The sequence below is a fragment of the Trachymyrmex septentrionalis genome, unplaced genomic scaffold (genome assembly GCF_001594115.1).
Source record: "Trachymyrmex septentrionalis isolate Tsep2-gDNA-1 unplaced genomic scaffold, Tsep1.0 scaffold60, whole genome shotgun sequence".
NCBI lineage: Eukaryota > Metazoa > Arthropoda > Insecta > Hymenoptera > Formicidae > Trachymyrmex > Trachymyrmex septentrionalis.
The window spans coordinates 6,825,238-6,846,288 of record NW_017305779.1 but is presented as its reverse complement, the minus strand read 5'-3'; the positions used below and the strand labels follow the sequence as shown (position 1 = coordinate 6,846,288).

Below are 21,051 nucleotides of genomic sequence, written 5' to 3'. Positions count from 1 at the left end.
CAATTAATACTTAGACTTAGAAATAATAAAATAAGAAAACAAAAAGTTAATAATTTCGTTAACACAAACACATTGTTAATAAATACCAATATTAATAAACACACGTTAATTGGAACGAATACTAAAAATAAGAGCATGAATTAATAACATTCGCAAATTGCGGACTTACTTGCGCACTCTTGTTTGATGCTCGACTATCTCAGCTAGCTTCATATCCATTTCACGTTCCTCTTCCCATTGTTTCTGCACAAGTTCTCTCATCAAACCGATTAAGATTTTCAATTGGCCGCAAGCATGTACTACAAAAATTGCGGTGAGACCACATGCACATGTCACGATCGAAACTCCAATGAATCCTGTTAGACACTGGATTACAAAGACCGTCTCGTAAACAGGGCTGACTTGTACGTCAAGGGAAAAGAAGTAACCCGGACAGGCTAAGTGTCTTATCGTGATGTTCTGATCGATGATGATCTTTCCCTGGAATAACGGCAGAATTGTTCGGAAGGTAAAGGCGCCGCTGTACATGAAGATTGCACAGATCGTCACCAAGCGTTTGCCGGTTCTCGCAGATTTTAGCATAATATTTCGTGCGTCTGCGCTAAGAACGTTTTTCCAATCCTCCTCGACATGTTGCAAACATCGCCTGAGTTTATCATAGCGAAATATGAAAATGCCGTATTGACTGACAGACATGAAGTCGTAGAGGAGAAGAGGGATCGTCTGCAGTCGAACGCGTGCCGTTTCTGCCATCAACCAATAAAGGACACCAGGTATAATGTCGCTAGAGAGGAAAATATAGGATATACAGATTAGTAAAAGATTGTGTGCATTTGGATATACGGATCTTCCTTTACTGACGAACGGCCAAGCGCCGAGCGCGAGCAAAATGTTGCGAGTTGGTTGCGTAATGTACGAAATATCATTCTGGTGATGCTTATTTTGTGGCATTTCTGTGTGAATTTTGACGAATATTTTGCAATATTCTCGAGCTTTATCCGTTTACTTAATGTGAAACCTGAATGCGAACTGAATGCGAACTGAATTGTCACCAGTCGTCGAAGAGCGAAGCCAACTCGCGCATATGGTTGCGCATTTAAAAAATTCAAATCCGCATAAGAAGAGAGAACAGAAGCAGAAAAGTTTATGGATAGAGTGGTTCGCTGGGAACAGGATTATTTTCCATGAAATGTATTCTTATCCGCTTACGTACATTGACTTTTATAGGAAAATCATTACATTTAACTTGCTTTCTTCGTGAATTCTAACTTACAATTATGTATAATGTTGACTGTGAAGCTAACAGTTTATTTCTACGAGAACTTTTCTATTTGTTTAACTGTTGTAAAGATGTATGTAATTAATCGATACAGCAAGATTACTTTTACATGAGATCAGTTACATAATTAAGTAACTCAAATCATACATTTCAAATTGTATCAAATTTTTTAAATACATTTTTGAAAGCATTTTATTTTATTTTAAAAGACACGTTTATAAATAAATATATTATAATATCGTGGAAATCTTATTATTTTGCACAGCACATCATCGTTACTATCTCAACTCACGTTATTATCTATGTAGTTATACTTACTGCATTTTCTATTGTGAATAATTAATAAATCCATTTTTGTTTCAATTATTATCGTTGTTTAATCAACAACAGTCCAAAATATATTAAAATATAAAACTACTAATTTGATCACCTGAAACAATTAATAAATATCTTTATATATAAAATTCTTTCTACTAATATCAGGAAATAATATATACGATATCATTAATATGTCGCAACGTTTTATATAAAAATACATATATTTTGCTTACATCAGTAAATGTCTTTAAAGAAAAAACAATAAATTTTTCTAAGATTCCTAATTCTTTGCAGAATATATGATATATAATTATTATCAGCATCACATTACCTGTACTCTTTGGAAGATGATACCATTCTAATATATTTGCTCTCCAAGCTACTTGATCTACCTATCATAATAAATATGTATGGAATTGCTTTTATTTATCCAAGTTAAAGGTTTCAGTTCTTATATAAGTAAGTATTTTTATTTTTACATATTTAAAAAATGCGATAAAACGAGCATCAATATAATTAAAGTCTATATGAGAGACGGAATTAAATGAATATATCCAATAAACTTACTACAACTATAATGTGTTCGCCGATATAGCATAGAAGAAAAATATTAACAGTGTCAGAAACTAGAGCAAAGAAATTAGAGATTGGGAGAACTAGAACATTAGAGATTGGGGCATATTAATTAATTATATTAAAAAATAAAACAATCTATGCATTAGAATAAATAATCATAAAGTATGAAATTTCTTTCCGATAATTATCAAAATAATCCGTTCGTGTTTTGACATATAATATCACAGACATTTAAAAGATGTTTCTCGCTTACGTTTTTTAATTAATTTTGTAATATAATTTTATATAAATATTTTATGTTATTTTATGTGCACATTGATGAGAAATTGAATGAAGAATAATTTTAAATAAAAAATTATAGAAAAGTCTGATATAATTATGAATATTTCTAAACGTTTCCAATTCGTTTTATTTGGAATAAAGATATTTGAAAAAGAAAAGCATTCAATTTAAGTATTTTATTTTTTACTTTACAGTTACAAATATTTATTGCTACTGTTTTACTGCTATCTATACATTTATGATTAATTCTTAAAATTCAATCAACTCGAAGAAGATTTAAATATGTCACGGACATCTTAACAACCTAAAATAAATATATATCTATATATTAACAATTATTCTTTTCCACAGGAATTATTTTTATGATATTAATTTTATTAAATAAATTTGGATAAAAAATTAGCTGTGTCACTTACATTGCCAAATGTTCTAAGGGTAAGATCAATGAAATTTCCTGCTTTAAGTTTTAATGGTTTTTCGGAAATAGATATAAGTAAAATCAATGCTCGTGCTTTTACATCCGGAAGACGGTGCCATTCCAAAGTGCATGTTGTTAATGCTATTTTTTCTCCCTAATTTTGATTAATTAATTATAAGCAGTGGTGTGAACGAAAATAGAATACCATTCCATTAATGACCCTCTTTGTGTTATTTGTTATATATTTCACGATTACTGTCACCGACAACGAAAAATGTTTCGGTGTCACATACCTGCTCAATAATTTGCTCGCCCATATAGCAGTAAATAAATATGTTGAAACAGAACATTGTTAATCCACTGAAATATAAGCTCAGACGAAAAACATTATGATCTTCCCATTCCTGTAAATTGAACTCTTATTAATTTTTTATTGAATATATGAAACTGTGTGATATAATGTAATATATCTTGACACGTTTATGTAAAGGTATTTTTTCCTTAAAATTTATTGTTACGTAAATAATTTTGAGTACCATAATAATATAAAATCCTACATAGCATAACATCACGGTAGATCCCAGGATTTCTATTAAATTTGGATACTGAGTGATACTCTGCAGCAATCGTAAGAAACTAAAATTGTATTGTAAGAAAATTATGAAAACTGGTTTAAACAAAATTTATTAATTGCTAATTCTATATATCTTTAATAATTGATGACATGTTACCCATTTGCGTAGAATGTATTATCGTATATTAAGCTTTGACATAGTTTCTAGTGTATGAATATCTTAGAATTATATTAAAAAATCAGTGATTAATCTAATTATCACATGTAAGGAAAGACTCACTTCCTTATTCTAATTTGATGTTCCACAACATTGGCCAATTTCTTATCCAAATACTCCGGTTGATTCTCATTCACAAAATCGTTCATCAACGTCACAAGTATGTCCGACTGCGCGCAAAAATGCATCCCGCAAAGTGTCACGAAACTAAAGGTTGCCACCAAAATCGTATACTTTACAAATCCCGCTACAAATTGTATAAAATATACGATTTCATAAACTGGAGTACGTTGCACATCAAATATAACGAGATAAGCCGCACACGGCAGTGGTCTGATAGTGACATTTTGAGGAGTAACAATTTTTCCCACTGACAAAGGAATGATCATTCGGGCACACACGCCGGTCAGGTACACGAATACAGTGCAAATCACAATTAGACGTTTGCTAGTTCTGACCCTATCAATCATAGAGATGCGATCATTTACATTGATGACGTTTCGCCAGTCTTCATCAACCAGTACTAGACAATTTCGCACTTGATTCTTGTAAAACACGGCATAACCGTACTTAATGATTTCTATTATCGTGAATATTCCATTAGCCATGATTTTAAACCTCAAACGAACGTCTGTCAGCACCATAAATACATAGAGTATAATCGGGATTAATTCGCCGAAGAGAAACGCGAAACACACAAAGACCAGCACGACCGTCTCCAACAACTCCGGAAGAAGGGAATTCGTGCGTGGAAATGGCCATATTCCTAATAAACGAAAGAAAAAGCGATTCATCACGAAAGTATTCTCTATGTCGTGTTCGTAATACTTGTTGGCAAACATCTTGAGAGACTAATTCTACAATTTTTTATATTGAGTCTTTCCACTTCATAGTATAATATTGTATAGAACGAAAACACTTTTGTAATCTACGATACAGAGACGAAACGTGTCTGTTCGTCACTGATCGCAGCGACAAACCGGTATTTTTCGCAGAGTACAAACATAACTCATAATTCATGTGCGCTTGCGTGTCAAGGGAATTGGAAAGCCACGTCAAGTGAATGGTTAACATATGTATAGAAACTTTTAAAAGAGTTGCGTGCAGATCCCTTTACGCTTTTCCTCTCTAGAAAGCTATGAAAGTTAACATTTCTAAGAAAATTTATTGATATAATTGATATAATAATTGTATAAGCAAAATGTAGTAGTTGACTAATCGAGTATACATGGAAAAGTAACTGTACTTGTGTGACTATATTCTAGATAGCATTTTTGTTTTTATATTATTATATTCTTTCTTCTATTAAAATGTGTGTTCTATTAAACTGCACTCTGACAATGAGATAGTAATTCGTTACAGTGCTTTAGATAAAGCATTATTTGCTTGTGTATTATATTAATGTTTGGGAGATTTTAATGCTGCGTAAGATGAATTTTCAAGTGCAGTAATGGTTTCATAAAATAAATTAATAAAAGTAAAATTTTTTACTCACACGCTGCTATATATGTACAATTTACTAAATTCTTGTATTTGACACATCTATTTTAGAAAAGAATCACATCTATAGTAATACTATATATCTATATTAGAAAAGAAAAACATCACTTGATACTACCATGTGATTTATGATTGGTAAACGTTTCCAAATAGAAGAAAGAGATTCAGAGCAAAAATTATCTATGTAGCAAAAAGTCAAAGAGAATGGTTTGTAAATATAATTGTAAGTAATAAAATAACATTACTTTCTTTCACTCGCACTTATTAATAATAATAATTCAAATTTTTTAAAACAATATTATACGGAAAGAGCAATTTTATGCTAAATCTAAAAATTTAACTAAATATGGATCGGAAAATAATTTTGTTAGACCATCAAAATAATTTTGTAGAAGTTTTTTTAGCATGATAAGCAATGCTGAAAAAAGGATATTTTAGCAATCAGTTTAAACATTCCACATAATTTTAATAACTCAATAAAGTTATTTTTGAATCTGTTTCTAATTAAATTTTTAGATTCTTCAGCAAAATTATTCTTTCCGTGTAATATATTATTTGTTTACGGAGTAATTTGAAATTTAATATATTTATTATTATTACAAGCAATATGACAGGCATTATTGAATATATGCATATCTCATGTCATGATATCAATCTACGGCATTCAAAAACTGTGAAATATTAGTTAGATTAAAAAATTAATTTATGCGTTAGAATAAATAACAATGAATTACATGGAAAATATAAATAATTTCCCTCTAGCTGCCTTTTAATATGAGATGGTTGCTTTTGCCTACAAATCGATTGCCTACAGTATTGTTTGCTTACATTACTTTTGCCGACAGTTTGTTTGCACACAAATATTATTGCCTACAGTTCGATTGCTTACATGCACTTTTGCGCACAAATAAAAATTTTAGAAACAGTAGGCAAAAGTAACTCCGTTTCTAAAAAATTTTATTTGTGTGCAAAAGTGCATGTAGACAATCGAACTGTAAGCAATAATTTGTGTGTGTAAACGAACTGTCGGCAAAAGTTATGTAGGCAAACGATTGTAGACAATCGATTTGTAAGCAAACGGAATCCCTCCTTTTAATATAACGTTAGATATTTAATATAAGTATTTCTTATATACATTTTTAATGAATCTCGGAATATATTTTTATTTTTAAACGTTTTTATATTATAATCTAAGCACATTCATCAAAAATTGAATAAAGAATAATTCTAGTAAAGAACGAATTAATTATGAATACTTGTAAATGTTTTAATACGTTTTATTTTGAATAAATACATTTAAAAAAGAAAAGCACTTTGCTTCAGTATACTATAATTTCCATTTTTTATGGTTACAAATTTTTATTGCTACTGTTTTACTAATAGTTATAAAAGTCCGTTATTCATATATTTCAGATTAATTCTTATAATTCAATCAACTGATCGAAGAAAATTTAAATATGTCACAGACATTTTAGCTACCTAAAATAAATGTACGTCTTTATTAATCGCTCTTTCTCCCGGTAGAAAGAATTTTTATGATATTAACTGTATTATTATATTAATTCAAGAAAATAGCCGTAGCACTTACATTGCCAAACGTTCTGAGGGAAATATCAATTAAATTTCCTGCTTTAAGATTTAATGGGTTTTCGGAAATAATTATTAGTAAAATCAATGCTCGTGCTTTTGTATTCGGAAGACGGTACCATTCCAAAGTGCGTGTTGTTAATGCTACCTTTTCTCCCTAGTTTTTATTAATTAATTACAAACGTCAATGATGCCAATAACAAAATGACATTTCACTACTATTCTATTTTGATATATTTATTTGCTATATTCATTTGTTATATTAGCCACATCTTACTGTTACTACCTATTGGAAATAAAAAATGATAATTAATAATACATACTTGCTCGATGATTTGCTCGCCCATGTAGCAGTAGATAAATATGTTGAAACAGAACATTATTAATACACTGATATATGCACACAGACGAATAACATTGTGATCTTCCCATTCCTGCGAATTAAACTTTCATTAATTTTTTATAAAACATGAAAATATAACATAACCGTAACATGTCTATCTAGTATTTTCTTTAAAATTCATTGTAACGTAAATATTTCTTTGCGCACCATGATAATGTAATATCCTGCGAAACATAATAAGACCGTAGATCCCAAGATTTCTATTAAACTTGGATACTGAGTGGTACTCTGCACCAATTGTAAGAAACTAAAATATGTTACGAAAAAAATATGAAAATTATTTTTAATAAGAAATTATTAGTTTTTAATCCCATATATCTTTGATAATTGATGACACATTATCCATTTAACATAGAATGTACTATCGCGTATTACGCTCTGACATAGTTACTTTCTAGTGTGAATACGTTAGACTTACTTTACAGAATCAGCAAATGAATTTCATTATAGTGCGCAAGGAAACACTTACTTCCTTATTCTGATTTGATGCTCTACTACAGTTGCCAATCTCGTGTTCAAATTTTCCGGTTGATTCTCATTCACGAAATTATTCATTAACGTCATAAGTATATCTGACTGCGCGCAAAAATGCATCGCGCAAAGTGTCATAAAACCAAAAGTTGTCACTGTAATCGTGTACTTTATAAGTCCTGCTAGAAATTGTACAAAATATACGATTTCATAAACTGGACTATGTTGCACGTCAAATATAACGAGATAGGCAACGTGAGGTAGTGGTCTAATAGTGATATTTTGAGAAGTAACGATCTTCCCCACTGACAATGGAATGATCATTCGGACAGCCATTCCAGTCACATACACGATTATGGCACATATTACAATTAGACGTTTGCTAGTTCTAACTCTGTCGATCATCGAAATGCGATCATTCGGATTGATGACGTTTCGCCAATCTTCATCAACCAATATTAGACAGTTTTTCACTTGACTCTTGTAAAGTACAGCATAGCTGTACTTAATAATTTCTATTATTGTAAATATCCCGCTGGCCATGACTTTCAATCTCAAACGAAAGTCTGTCAACACCATAAATATATAAAGTATAGTCGGGATTAATTCGGCGAAGAGAAACGCAAAACAAGCGAAGACTAATGTGATCGTTTCCGCCAGCTCAAAAAAAAGCGAATTAGTGCTCGAAAATGGCCATATGCCTAATAAACGAAAGAAAAAGCGATTTATTCCAAAAGCATTTTCTATGTCGCGTTTGTAATACTTATTGGCAAACATCTTGAGAGGAGCTGATTAATTTTACAATTTCTTATACGGAATCTTTCCACTTTATAATATGATAGCTTGTAGCATGAGAACACTTTTGTAAGACACAATACAGAGACGAAACGTGTATGTTCCCCACTGATCGCAGTGATGAATAATATTCTTTGCTAAGCACAACATAACTCATACTTCATGTGCGCCTGCGTGTGAAGGTAACTGAAAAGCCACGTCAAACGGATGGTCAACAAATGTATAGAAACTTTCAAAGGGGTTGCGTGCAAGTTTATTTACAATTTTCCTTCTGTCTAAGGAACAGAAAGTTTTCTACGGGAAGTTATGAAGAGATGAATTTTTCGTAATAAAAATTTACTGATAATAGTAGGGTGTAATCAAAACAGAGAAGTTGTCTTGGCAGAATATAATAAAAGTAACTGGATTTATCTCTCTAATATATTCTAAAGTATTTTTTGTTTCTTATATTATTATAATCATTTCTTTAAATAAAATGTGTACGGTATTGAAATAGTAATTGTTACAATTCTCCATATAAAATATTATTTGCTCGCGTGTCAATCTAACGTCTCAGAGATTTTGATATTGCGTAAAATGAATTTTTGAGTATGATAATTTCGGAAAATAAATTTCAAGTAGATCTCAAATTTGTTGTGAGAAGTCAATTAGAAAATTAAAAAATTAGTTAATATGTTTTACTAATTGTAAAAATTAGTTAAGATGTTTCTGGTTTGTAGTCACAGGCAAGATTGCAATTAACTTACCAGTAATATAGAACCAACTTATCTCGTCAAATTTTTGTATTTTTCTTATGTTCATGTTAAACACAATGCGATGTTAATATGAATTATCATCAATTTAAAATGTATATTTGAAAAACAACTTACAATTGATGTGTAAAGCTATAATAATAGTTAAATCATACGATATTTTGATCTGTTCGGAAATTGCATTCATGTTTAAAAGTTATTGAGAATATAAAGCTGCATTTTATATACACGTGATTGATTATATAATATACAAATATGAAATTATATTTTTATTTATCTCTTAATCTTTTTTCAACGCTGTAATACATATTACAGTAAAGTAAAGATTTAAATCATAATAAAATTTATATAAAGATAAAATAATAATTAGAATATGATTAATTATATAAATACTTTGTATAAAATTAAAATTAACTTTTATTGTAGTTAAAAAAAAATGTTTACTCATTTTTTAGTATACGTACATTATAAGTCCTTGTACATATTTGATATATTAATATCATAAGCACATCTATATACGGTTTGATATTATCATTATGATATGTTCGTATAGTACTTTTCAGCGACAAAAGGAAGATTCTTCAAAAATCTTCTATATATCAAAATTCTATATAGTATCATTTATAAATAATATTATATAAGTAATAAAATAACGTCCCTTTTTTTTACTCAAGTTTATCAATAATAATATTATAAATTAATAATATATTAATATTAATATGTTAATATATTAAAATGTATACAAATTAATAATACATACATTAATTTGTCGACGGAGCACTTAAACTTTGTTCTTTAATATACATATTTGTTATTGTACACGCATTAAGATATTATTGAAAAGTATCCATAATTATGTATACTAATTTTGACTTAACCAAAAATTGGATTTTTAATTAGAAGAATTAAGCAATTTTATACGTTAAAATAAATATAACCATAAAATGAAAAGCACAAACAATTTTTCTCTGATCATCAAGACTAGTCTTTTCTATCTTAATATAATATCAAATATCTAATAGATATTTCTTGAATATATATTTTAATGATATATTTATGAATATCATATCTTTTATCTAGATATTTTTTATTATATTTTATATACATATGCATCAGAAATTAAATAAAGAATAATTCAAAAATTATATTATGAAGTTTGAATATAAACATTTGTAAACGTTTTCATATGTTTCATTTCAATATGTTTCATTCCAATCACAAATATTTTAAAAATAAAAGCACAATGTTTAGGTATGCTATTATTTCCATTTTATGGTAACAAATGTTTATTATTATTGTTCTTCTGCTATCCATACTCTCCCGATTATTAATTCTTAAAATTTAGACAACTGATCGCAGAAGATTTAAATATGTCATAGACATCTTAGCAACCTAAAATAAATGCATATCTATATTAAAATACACTCTTTCTTTCCGCAGAAATATGATTTCATGATTTTAACTTTGTTATTAAATAAATTTGAAAGAATAGTATTACTTACATTGCCAAATGTTCTGAGGGAAATATCTATAAAATTTCCTGCTTTAAGTTTTAATGGGTTTTCGGAAATTGTTATAAGTAAAATCAATGCTCGTGCTGTTGCGTCCTCAAGACGATACCATTCTAAAGTGCGTGTTGTTAATGATACTTTTTCTCCCTGATTTTTATCAATTAAATACAAACGTGTTAATGATGTAAACAAAAAATTAACATTTCTTTGATGTTCTTTGTTGTTTACTACATTTACTGTATTTTACTATCATCGACGATAAAAAATACTTTAACAGCATACTCGTATACCTGCTCAATGATTTGCTCGCCCATGTAGCAGTAGATAAATATGATATACCACAACATTATTAGTCCACTGATATATGCGCAAATACTAACAACATTATGTTTTTCCCATTCCTGTAAATAGAACTTTCATTAGTTTTTTATAGAACACTGAATTATGACATAATACACCTTTTATCATTTATCTAAGTTTATATTTTCCTTGAAATTTATTGTTATATAAATACTTTTGCGCACCATGATAACGTAATATCCTACTAAGCATATCATCACCGTAGATCCCATGATTTGTATTAAACTTGTATACTGAATAGTACTCTGTACCAATTGTAAGAAACTAAAATATATTGCGAAAATTATTGAGAAAATTATTGAGAAAATTATTGAGAAAATTATGAAAATTGTTTTTAACAAAAATTACCAGTATCTATTCCTATGTATCTTTGATAATAGATAATATCATTTTGCATAAATATAATATCATTTATTAAGCTCTAGCATAGTTGTCAGTGTAAATACGTTACTCTCTAAATCTGAATTAGTGGCTAATCACTGATAATCAGTGCTAAGTGTGCCACTGGTAATCAATGAATTAAATGTGAGATCCTTAATCTAACTAATCTTTAATGTGTGATCTAATTAACTTTGTTTTAGTGCTTAAATTCAATTAATATGGTATGGAAAGATTGAAATAAATGTGCAAATATCAGTATTTTAGTGAAATAATGCTCAAACATTCTTCCTTTTTAGTTAAACTTTACTAATTATCAATGCAAAGTATGCCACAGGGAATTAGTGACTACATTCACTGATTCAGATTTAGAGAGTAGATTTACAATAAACAATTAACGAATGAATCTCATTATTGTACACAAAGAAAGACTCACTTTCTTATTCTGATTTGCCGCTCCACGACAATAGCCAATCTCTTGTTCAAGTCTTTCGGTTGATTCTCGTTCACGAAATCGTTCATTAAAGTCACAAGTATGTCTGATTGCGCACAGAAATGCATCGCACAAAGTGTCATAAAACCAAATGTTGTTACCGTAATTGTATACTTTATAAGCCCTGATAGAAATTGTATAAAATACACGATTTCGTAAACTGGACTACTTTGCACGTCAAGTATAACGAGATAGGCAACGTGAGGTAGTGGTCTGATAGTGATATTTTCAGAAGTAATGATCTTTCCTGTTGACAGAGGTATTATTATTCGAAAACCCATGCCGCTGAAGTACATGAATATAGCGCACATCATAATCAGACGTTTGCTAGTTCTGACTCTATCAATCATTGAGATGCGATCGCTTGGATTTATAACGTTTCGCCAGTCTTCTTCAACAAATTTTAGACAGTTTCGCACCTCATTTTTGTAAAGCAGGGTACAACTGTATTTGATGATTTCTATTAACGTATATAGTCCGCTGGCCATAACTTTCACCCTTAAACGAAAATCTGTCAGCACCATAAATACATATAGCATAGTCGGGATTAGTTCGCAGAAGAGGAACGTGAAACATGTGAGGACCAGTGCGTTAGTCTCCATCAGTTCCGAAAGAAAAGAATTTGCGTGTGTAAATGGCCATATGCCTAATAAACGAAAGAAGAAGCGATTCATCGCAAAAGCATTCTCTATGTCACGTTCGTGATACTTGTTAGCAAACATGTTGAGAGACCAATCAAATCTACAATTTATTATATGGTGTCTTTCCACTTCATAGTATGATATCTTATAGCATGAGAACACTTTTGTAAAGCACGATGCAGACACGAACCGTGTCTATTTGCCACTGATCGTAGTATTCTTCGCTGAGCAGAATATAACTCATATTTCATGTGCGCCTGCGTGTGAAGGTAACTGAAAAGCCACGTCAAACGGATGGTCAACATATATATAGAAACTTTTTAAAGGAGTTGCGTGCAAGTTTATTTACGATTTTGCTTTATTGCAAGAAACAGAAGGTTTTCTACGGGAAGTTATGAAGGAATGAACTTTCGTAATAAAAACTTACTGATAGTATAATGTACGACAGTGTATAAGGAAAACGTAGGAGTTGACTTGGATGAGTATAATGAAAAGTATTTGGATTTATCTTGCGACTATATTCCAAACAGTATTTTTTGTCCCTTATATATATTATTTTAATAGTTTCTTTAATTAAAATTTGTACGTCATTGAAACATAATAAATGTTACAATTTTTCATATAAAATATTATTTCCTAGCGTGTTTATTCAGACGTTTTGGAGATTTCGATGCTGCGTAGAACAAATGCCCGATTATAAATTATCAAGTGATAATTTGTTCATGTTTTTGAAAAATAAATAACATTACTATACTGCTTATTTCTATTACTAATAATTATTAATAATGTAATATTGCTTGATATCTTAAAGAAGACAATTTATGTAATCAAAGATATATTTAGATTATAACGTTTGAAGCTACTCCTACATTAGTCGCAAGTAAATCTTAAGCTTATTGTAACAGATTAATTGGTTTTCTGTCACAAGCAGGTTACGATTTACTTATCATTAATATAAGATCAGCTTATTTCGTCAAATTTTTGCATTCTTCGTATGTTCATATTAAGTACAATGCAATATTATCGATACGAAATGTAGTTTAGAATGTAGATTTGAAAACTGAACAATGACTTACAATAATTGCAATTGATGTGTAGAAGTTATATGTAATAATAGTTACATCATACAATCATGCGATATTTCGATCTGTTTGCTAATTACAATCAAGTACAAAAGTTATCGAGAATATAAAGCTGCATTTTCTGTATATGTAATTCATAAATATAAAATTATATTTTTATCTTTTAATTTTTTTCAGTATTCTAATTCACCTTCCTACAACGGAGTGAAAAAATCCGATTTATAATAAAATTTATATAAAATAATATAGTCATTATAATGTAATTAGTTTTTCAGAATACTTTCTATAAAATTACAATGTTTACTTTCTTCATGTTGAGAAACAAAAATTTTATACGTATTCTTCTATATATGTATGTTATACGAACATTATAAGTCGTCGTATTTGAAATATCTATATTACGAGCACTATATATGATCAAATATTATCATTATAATACGTTCGTAGTCGTACTTTCAATGAGAAGGAAATGATACAGAATCTTCTATGTATCAAAAATTAGAATAATAATAAAATAACATTTCTTTATTTCAGTTTATCAATAATGATGGTAAAAATTAATAATGCCAATATGTATATTAATTTTTCGCCGGAGTAACTTAGGTTATAATTTAGTATACTTATTATTGTACATGCAATAAGACTTTATTGAAAAGTATGCATATTTTATCCTGATTTTGACTTGAGGCATACAAAGATTGGACATTTTAATTAGATAAAAAAATTAAACAATTTTATACGTTAAAATAAATAATTATAAAGTACATAAAAAGCACTAACAATTTCCTTCTAATTATCAAAATCAGTCTTTTCTGACAATATAACATCAGATACTTAATAGATAGAGTTCTTACTTACATTTATAAATGAATCTCATAATATCTTTTACTTAGGTTAGACATTTTTATATTATTTTACATGCCTATCTATCAGAAATTGAATAAAGAATTATTGTAAATCAAGAATTATACAATGAGGTCCGAATATAAACGTTTGTAAACGTTTTCAATATGTTTAATTTCTAATAAAGATATTTGATAAAGAAAAGCACTCTGTTTAAGTATATTGTTACTTCGATTTCGTAGGTACAAATGTTTATTATTACTATTCTATTGCTATCCAAATATTTTCAATTAATTCTTGCAATTCAGTGATCAGCTGATCGAAGAATATTTAAATATGTCACGGTCATCTTAGCTACCTAAAATAGATGCATATCTTTATTAAGATATGCTCTTCCTTGCCTCAAAAATCATTTTTATGATATTAATTTTATTATTAAATAAATTTAATAATATAGTTGTATTACTTACATTACCAAACGTTCTTAGAGAAATATCTATGAAATTTCCTGCTTTAAGTTTTAATGGGTTTTCGGAAATTGTTATAAGTAAAATCAATGCTCGTGCTGTTGCGTCTTCAAGACGGTACCATTTCAGAGTGCGTGTTGTTAATGACACTTTTTCTCCCTAATTTTTATCAATCAAGCGATGTAAACAAAAATAAATATTTTTCTAATGTTCTACTTTGTTGTTAGTTACATTTGTTATATTTTGCCCTCATTGGTGATGAAAAATAATTCAACACATATACCTGTTCGATGATTTGCTCGCCCATGTAGCAGTAAATAAATATGATATATGATAACATTATTAGTCCACTGATATATGTACACATACGAATAACATTATGATTTTCCCATTCCTGTAAAATAAACGTTTATTAATTTTTTATACAGATCTATATCGTAATACATTTTTTATCTAAACTTATATTTTCTTTGAAATTTATTGTTATATAAATATTTCTGCGCACCATGATAGTGTAATATTCTACGAAGCATATCAACATTGTAGATCCCATGATTTGTATTAAACTTGTATACTGAATGGTACTTTGCACCAATTGTAAGAAACTAAAATATATTGCGAGAACTATAAAAATTGTTTTTAATGAAAATTACTAGTAATTGGATAATACGTTGCTCATTTTTGTGAAAACGTACTATTGCGTATTAAACTTTAACATAATTGCTAGTGTGAATACGTTAAAGAATTAACGAATGAATCTCTTATTGTATGTAAGGAAAGACTCACTTCCTTATTCTGATTTGACGCTCCACGACAATAGCCAACTTTCTGTTTACATTTTTTGATTTATTCTCGTTCACGAAATCGTTCATCAACATTACAAGTATGTCAGACTGCCCACAAAAGTGCATCGCGCAAAGTGTCATAAAACTAAAAGTTGTAATCGAAATCGTGTACTTTATAAATCCTGCTAGAAATTGTATGAAATATACGATTTCGTAAACTGGACTACGCTGCACATCAAGTATAACAAGATAGGCAACGTGAGGCAGTGGTCTAATAGTGATATTTTCAGAAATAACGATCTTTCCAATTGAAAGAGGTACTATTATTCGGACAGCCATGCCAGTTAAATACACGAATGTGGCACACATCATAATGAGACGTTTGCTCATTCTGACTCTGTCGATCATCGAGATACGATCACTCGGATTGATAACGTTTTGCCAGTCCTCATCAACGAATTTTAAACAGTTTCGCACTTGATTCTTGTATAGTATGGTACAACTGTACTTGAGGATTTCTATTAACGTAAATAATCCGCTAGCCATAACTTTCACCCTCAAACGAAAGTCTGTCAACACCAAAAATACATAGAGCATAGTCGGGATTAGTTCGCAGAAGAGGAACGTGAAACACGTGAGGATCAGTGCGACCGTCTCCATCAACTCCAGAAGAAAAAAATTTGCGCGTGTAAGTGGCCATATGCCTAATAAACGAAAGAAGAAGCGATTCATCGCGAAAGCATTTTCTATGTCGTGTTTGTAATACTTATTAGCAAACATTTTGAAAGACTGATTAATTTTATAATTTCTTATATAAAGGTTTTTCGCTTCATAGTATACTTAATAGCACACTTTTGAGAACACTTTTGTAATACACGATACAGACGCGAAATGCGTCTGTTCGCCACTGATCGCAGTGACGAGCAGTATCCTTCGCTGAACACAACATAACTCATAATTCATGTGCGCCTGCGTATCAAAGGAATTGAAAAGCCACGTCAAGCGGATGGTTAACAAATATATAGAAACTTTCAAAGAAATTACGTGTGCAAGGCAGGTTTTGCGTATAAGTTTATTTTCAATTTTACAAATCTATAGAAACTTTCAAAGAGATTGCGTGCAAGGGAAGTTGCGTAAAAATTTATTTGCGATTTTCCCTTATTGTAAGGAACAGAAAATTTTCTACGGGAAGTTATGAAGAGGTAAACATTTCGCAGACTTACCGAGAATAGTAATGTGTAAGCAAAGCATAGAAGTTGACTTGCCAAAGCATACGTGGAAATATAGTTATATTTATCACTCGACTATATATCAAACAATTCATTTTGTTCCTCATATTAAAATTACTTTTTTTTATTAAAATGTGTACTGCATGTAGAAAGCTTACTGCTATTTATAAAACGTGATCCCTAAAAAAACTTGTTTAAAAACATAAATATAAGTATGTTAAAAAATACCAAATTACGTTCTTCCTGAAATAAAAAAAATATTTTTTATAAGCTATTTAAATATAATTATTTAATAATTAACTTTTTAAAAACAAATATATCAAAGCAAGTATTTTTTAAAAAGGATCTTGAAAAGGCTCATTTGTAAACCCTTTCCCCTAATTTTAAGATAAAATTGATTAAAAGTGACTAAAGTGATTGGATTATAGTGAAGATAAAACTTGGCGTTCCCAAGTCGTATTAAAATACATATTCCACTGTATTTTTACAGTATGGAGATTTTTTGAAAGACAAAATATATTAAAAAATTGTTACATTTCTGCATATATCTCTAGATATATACAATTCATAAAAGCAATAATTAGACAAAAAAAAATTTTAATAATTTGCTTACTAATCTTGTAAATTTGTTATCTATTTTTTTAAATCAAAATCAATATTATATTACATATTATTTCTTCATTTAAGTTTGTAATGTATAAATTTGTAACAATATACTCCCACAAGCCGCTTCGTTTCGCACATTTGCTGTTTGCTGCTGAGTAATAACGTTTTTACTCAGTGCTGTGATTTGCTTTGGAAGTAATGGTTCGGTTTATATAAATTTATATGAAAATATATATAAAATAGTTATTAAGTAATTTAATTAATTATTAAATTGTTTTCTATGAAAATTTATATTCCGCCGTACTAAAAAACAAAAATTTCTTACTCATTCTTCTGTAAATATTCATTATACTAAGTTTTATAGAAATATTCATTTAATTGTTTTTATAAGCATGTTAAAATACGTCACAGCTGCTTTGATAACCTGAAAAATGAGATAATATCTCGTAGTTATTTTCTTATTATTATTACTTTTTCGTAACTTTATTTTTATTCAACTAATGTTGGATAAATTTAAGTTTATTTAACGAACGTAAGACTTCATCAGTAAATACAATTAAGAAATATTTATTTGTATTTAATGTACGTGTATTATATTTTGATGATAATTATACTATATTATGATATTATTGGATAATATATTTAATTGTAATATTGATTTATACATAAACAAATGAGTGAATTAAACGCGTATGCTTACATCACCGTATGTTTTTAATGATAGATCCATGATGTTTCCAGCAGTAATCTTGGTGGGCAAATTTGACATGATTATTACCAATACGATCCCACGCGCATCCTTATTTGGGAGACGATACCACTCGAGCATGCAAGATGTTCTAGCTACTTTTTCAGCCTGTTATTAATATTATCAAGTATGTGTAACAAATTTTTGGATTTAAGTATAGCTGATAAATACTTTAGAAATATTTCCAACTTCTTCTCAAGTATTGTCTTGTATAAAGTAATAAAGCATTATATTATAAATTGTACATATTATTATACGAGTATATATGCTATATAGCAGTAATGCCCAATCTTTCTTAAACTGACCATTTTCAGATTGTATATCTTACGAACTGCATGAAATCTATTCCGGTGCGTATATATGCATATATGCATATAAAATTTGTTATAGTGATATTAAGATAAAATTTTTTGTATCTATTTATTTATTAAAGATATTTATCTTAATAATTGATTTACATGATTATACGCTTCGTATAAAAATAAATACCAAAATTCATTTCGAATTTTATCTCATCAATAAGAATATAAAAAATCAAAATAACTTATAAACATCAAATATTTTACAAAACATATTTATTTATTAAACATAAATTGGATTTTTGTACATAAATTTAAAAAAATGTTTTAATGCATCTTAAATGCATTTTAAATTTGTATAAAATAGAGAATATAATTTTATAAAATTCTTGAACTATGAACCGGCGAGCCACGAGTTACGCATCACTGCTACATCCTACATATTATACTATAAAAATTATACTATAAAAATAATTGTTACATATAATATATCACCGTCGTACAATATCATCTTTCGAGAAAAAGATTTGAACACATACCTGAACAGTAAGTTGTTCACCAGTATAACAAAACATAAACATGTTTATCAACATGGACATAAGTGCTGTAAAGTAAGAGCTCATAGCTAATGGATTGCTATTTTCCCATTCCTATAAATATTATATTACGAGTATTGCTGGAAATATTACTTCTTTTTGCTTTGTTATTGAAACTCCCGAATATATCAAATTACGAACTATTAATATAAAATATCCTAGAATGCAGGCATTCATCGTACATCCCGTCAATTCTATTAGACACGCTTGTTGTAGAGTATTTTCTACCAATTGCAAAAAACTGAAATGTTGACGATTCCGAATCAATACATTCAGAAAATGAGAAATTAGAATTGCTGTATGAATATGATATTAAAAGTACCGATTAATGAATAATCACTTATTACAATCGTTTAGTCTCTGCATGTACATAATTTTAATAAAATTAAAACTCCAAAACTCTTACTTTCGAATTCTTATTTGATGTTCAACCATTATTGCCAGCTTCTTGTTTACTTCCCGTTTTTCTTGCCATTTCTCCTCGACAAAATTTCTCATCAAACTCATCAAGATTTTTAACTGGCCGCAGATATGCATCACGAAGACCGCCGCAAGACCACATAAACCTGTTGTTATCGAGTAAGTGATTATCCCGGATAATATTTGTATTGCAAAGATTAGCTCGTAAGTAGGGCTGACTTGTACATCGAAAAAAATGAAGTAAGCCGGGCAAGGCAGAGGTCTGATCGTAACATTTTGTGGAATGATGATTTTTCCTTTGGCAAATGGCAAGATCAGTCGAAAAGAGAGTCCGCTGCCGTACATGAAGATCGCACAAAGTGTAACCAGACGTCTTCCAATTTTTGCAGATTTAATCATCGTGTTCCGCGCTTTCGCGTTGGTAATAACTTTATAATCTTCCTCGAAGTGCTGCAAGCAGCGTTTTATGTTCTTCTCATGGAATACCAAATTGCTATATTTACCACAGGCTACAAAGCCAAAAAGAAGTAGAGGGATTGTTCGGACCCTGACGCGTAGTCTCTTCTCGACCAACCAAAAAAGAGCACCGGGTATCAGGACAGAATAGAGGAGAATGTGACAGATCAAGATTAAGAAGTACTTCCAAATTTTATCGCGGATACATTTTTTTCTATAAAACGGCCATACTCCGTGTAACTCAAAACGTTTCGCGTCAAATATGTAATATAAATTATGTCGTCTTTATAATATTTGTTGCGCAACATTCTTTTGTTGATCTTATGCGAAGCCTTTACTCAAACTGAATGGTTACTGATCACTACGAACTATCAATAAAATAAATTCCTCGTTTGCGCTTACGCGCATTATAGATTACAATGTTTATGAAGGAGAAAGTTTAAAAGCTGTAGAGTTTTCAAGTTAACTTGCTCATCGAGGGTTGGAATTATTTTCCACGAATAGTGTTTTCACTCATCATACATTATTTTTTAAACTTTGAATAATCTTTTTGATGACTTCAACTTTTCTTCTTGTATTAAAACTCGTGATTGTATTGGACATTGACCACAATAGTTCTGATTACATTATACATATTACAATATATATCGAAATATACATATTTTAATTTGCTTAGAGATTAATATATGTGATAACAATCATAATGTTTTCGATAGTTTTTCGACAACATTTATGCCCTAAAAATGGGCATTTAGTAAAAAAATATCGATTATGTATCAAAAGATACTATAAGAAAAACATCAATACATCAACTATCTTAAAAAGTTTGTATTGATAGTAAGTCGATAAAATAAAAATAAAAATTACTTATACTTTTACGGTATCTTACTATATTCTACGATAACTTGTAATAGTGCGAGAGGCTAAAAATGAAAACACTATGTCATTTTACTATGCCGATAAAA

At 29.3% G+C, this 21,051-nt stretch overlaps 3 protein-coding genes across 3 annotated transcripts in view; all 3 read right to left on the bottom strand.

Annotated features, from left to right (window-relative positions):
* LOC108752407 overlaps nucleotides 1-4,506 on the bottom strand; it is a 17,382-nt gene extending 12,876 nt beyond the window's left edge. Inside the window, exons 1-2 of the mRNA XM_018493209.1 lie at nucleotides 3,728-4,506; nucleotides 170-784 (exon numbers count right to left, since the gene is read on the bottom strand). Of these exons, the coding sequence (XP_018348711.1) occupies nucleotides 170-784; nucleotides 3,728-4,506 (1,394 nt within the window). The remainder of the gene's footprint in view (nucleotides 1-169; nucleotides 785-3,727) is intronic.
* A 2,129-nt stretch (nucleotides 4,507-6,635) lies between these two features.
* LOC108752406 lies at nucleotides 6,636-16,392 on the bottom strand. Its single transcript, XM_018493208.1, has 8 exons — nucleotides 15,734-16,392; nucleotides 11,858-12,412; nucleotides 11,198-11,307; nucleotides 7,624-8,191; nucleotides 7,302-7,401; nucleotides 7,075-7,185; nucleotides 6,753-6,765; nucleotides 6,636-6,643 (listed from the first exon to the last, which is right to left on the bottom strand). The coding sequence occupies exons 1-8, from the start codon at nucleotides 16,390-16,392 to the stop codon at nucleotides 6,636-6,638; spliced, it is 2,124 nt and encodes a 707-aa protein (XP_018348710.1).
* Nucleotides 16,393-17,937: 1,545 nt separating this feature from the next.
* Nucleotides 17,938-21,051, bottom strand: part of LOC108752405 (odorant receptor 13a-like) — a 6,458-nt gene continuing 3,344 nt past the window's right edge. The window contains exon 5 of the mRNA XM_018493206.1: nucleotides 17,938-17,991. Within this exon, the coding sequence (XP_018348708.1) occupies nucleotides 17,938-17,991 (54 nt within the window). The remainder of the gene's footprint in view (nucleotides 17,992-21,051) is intronic.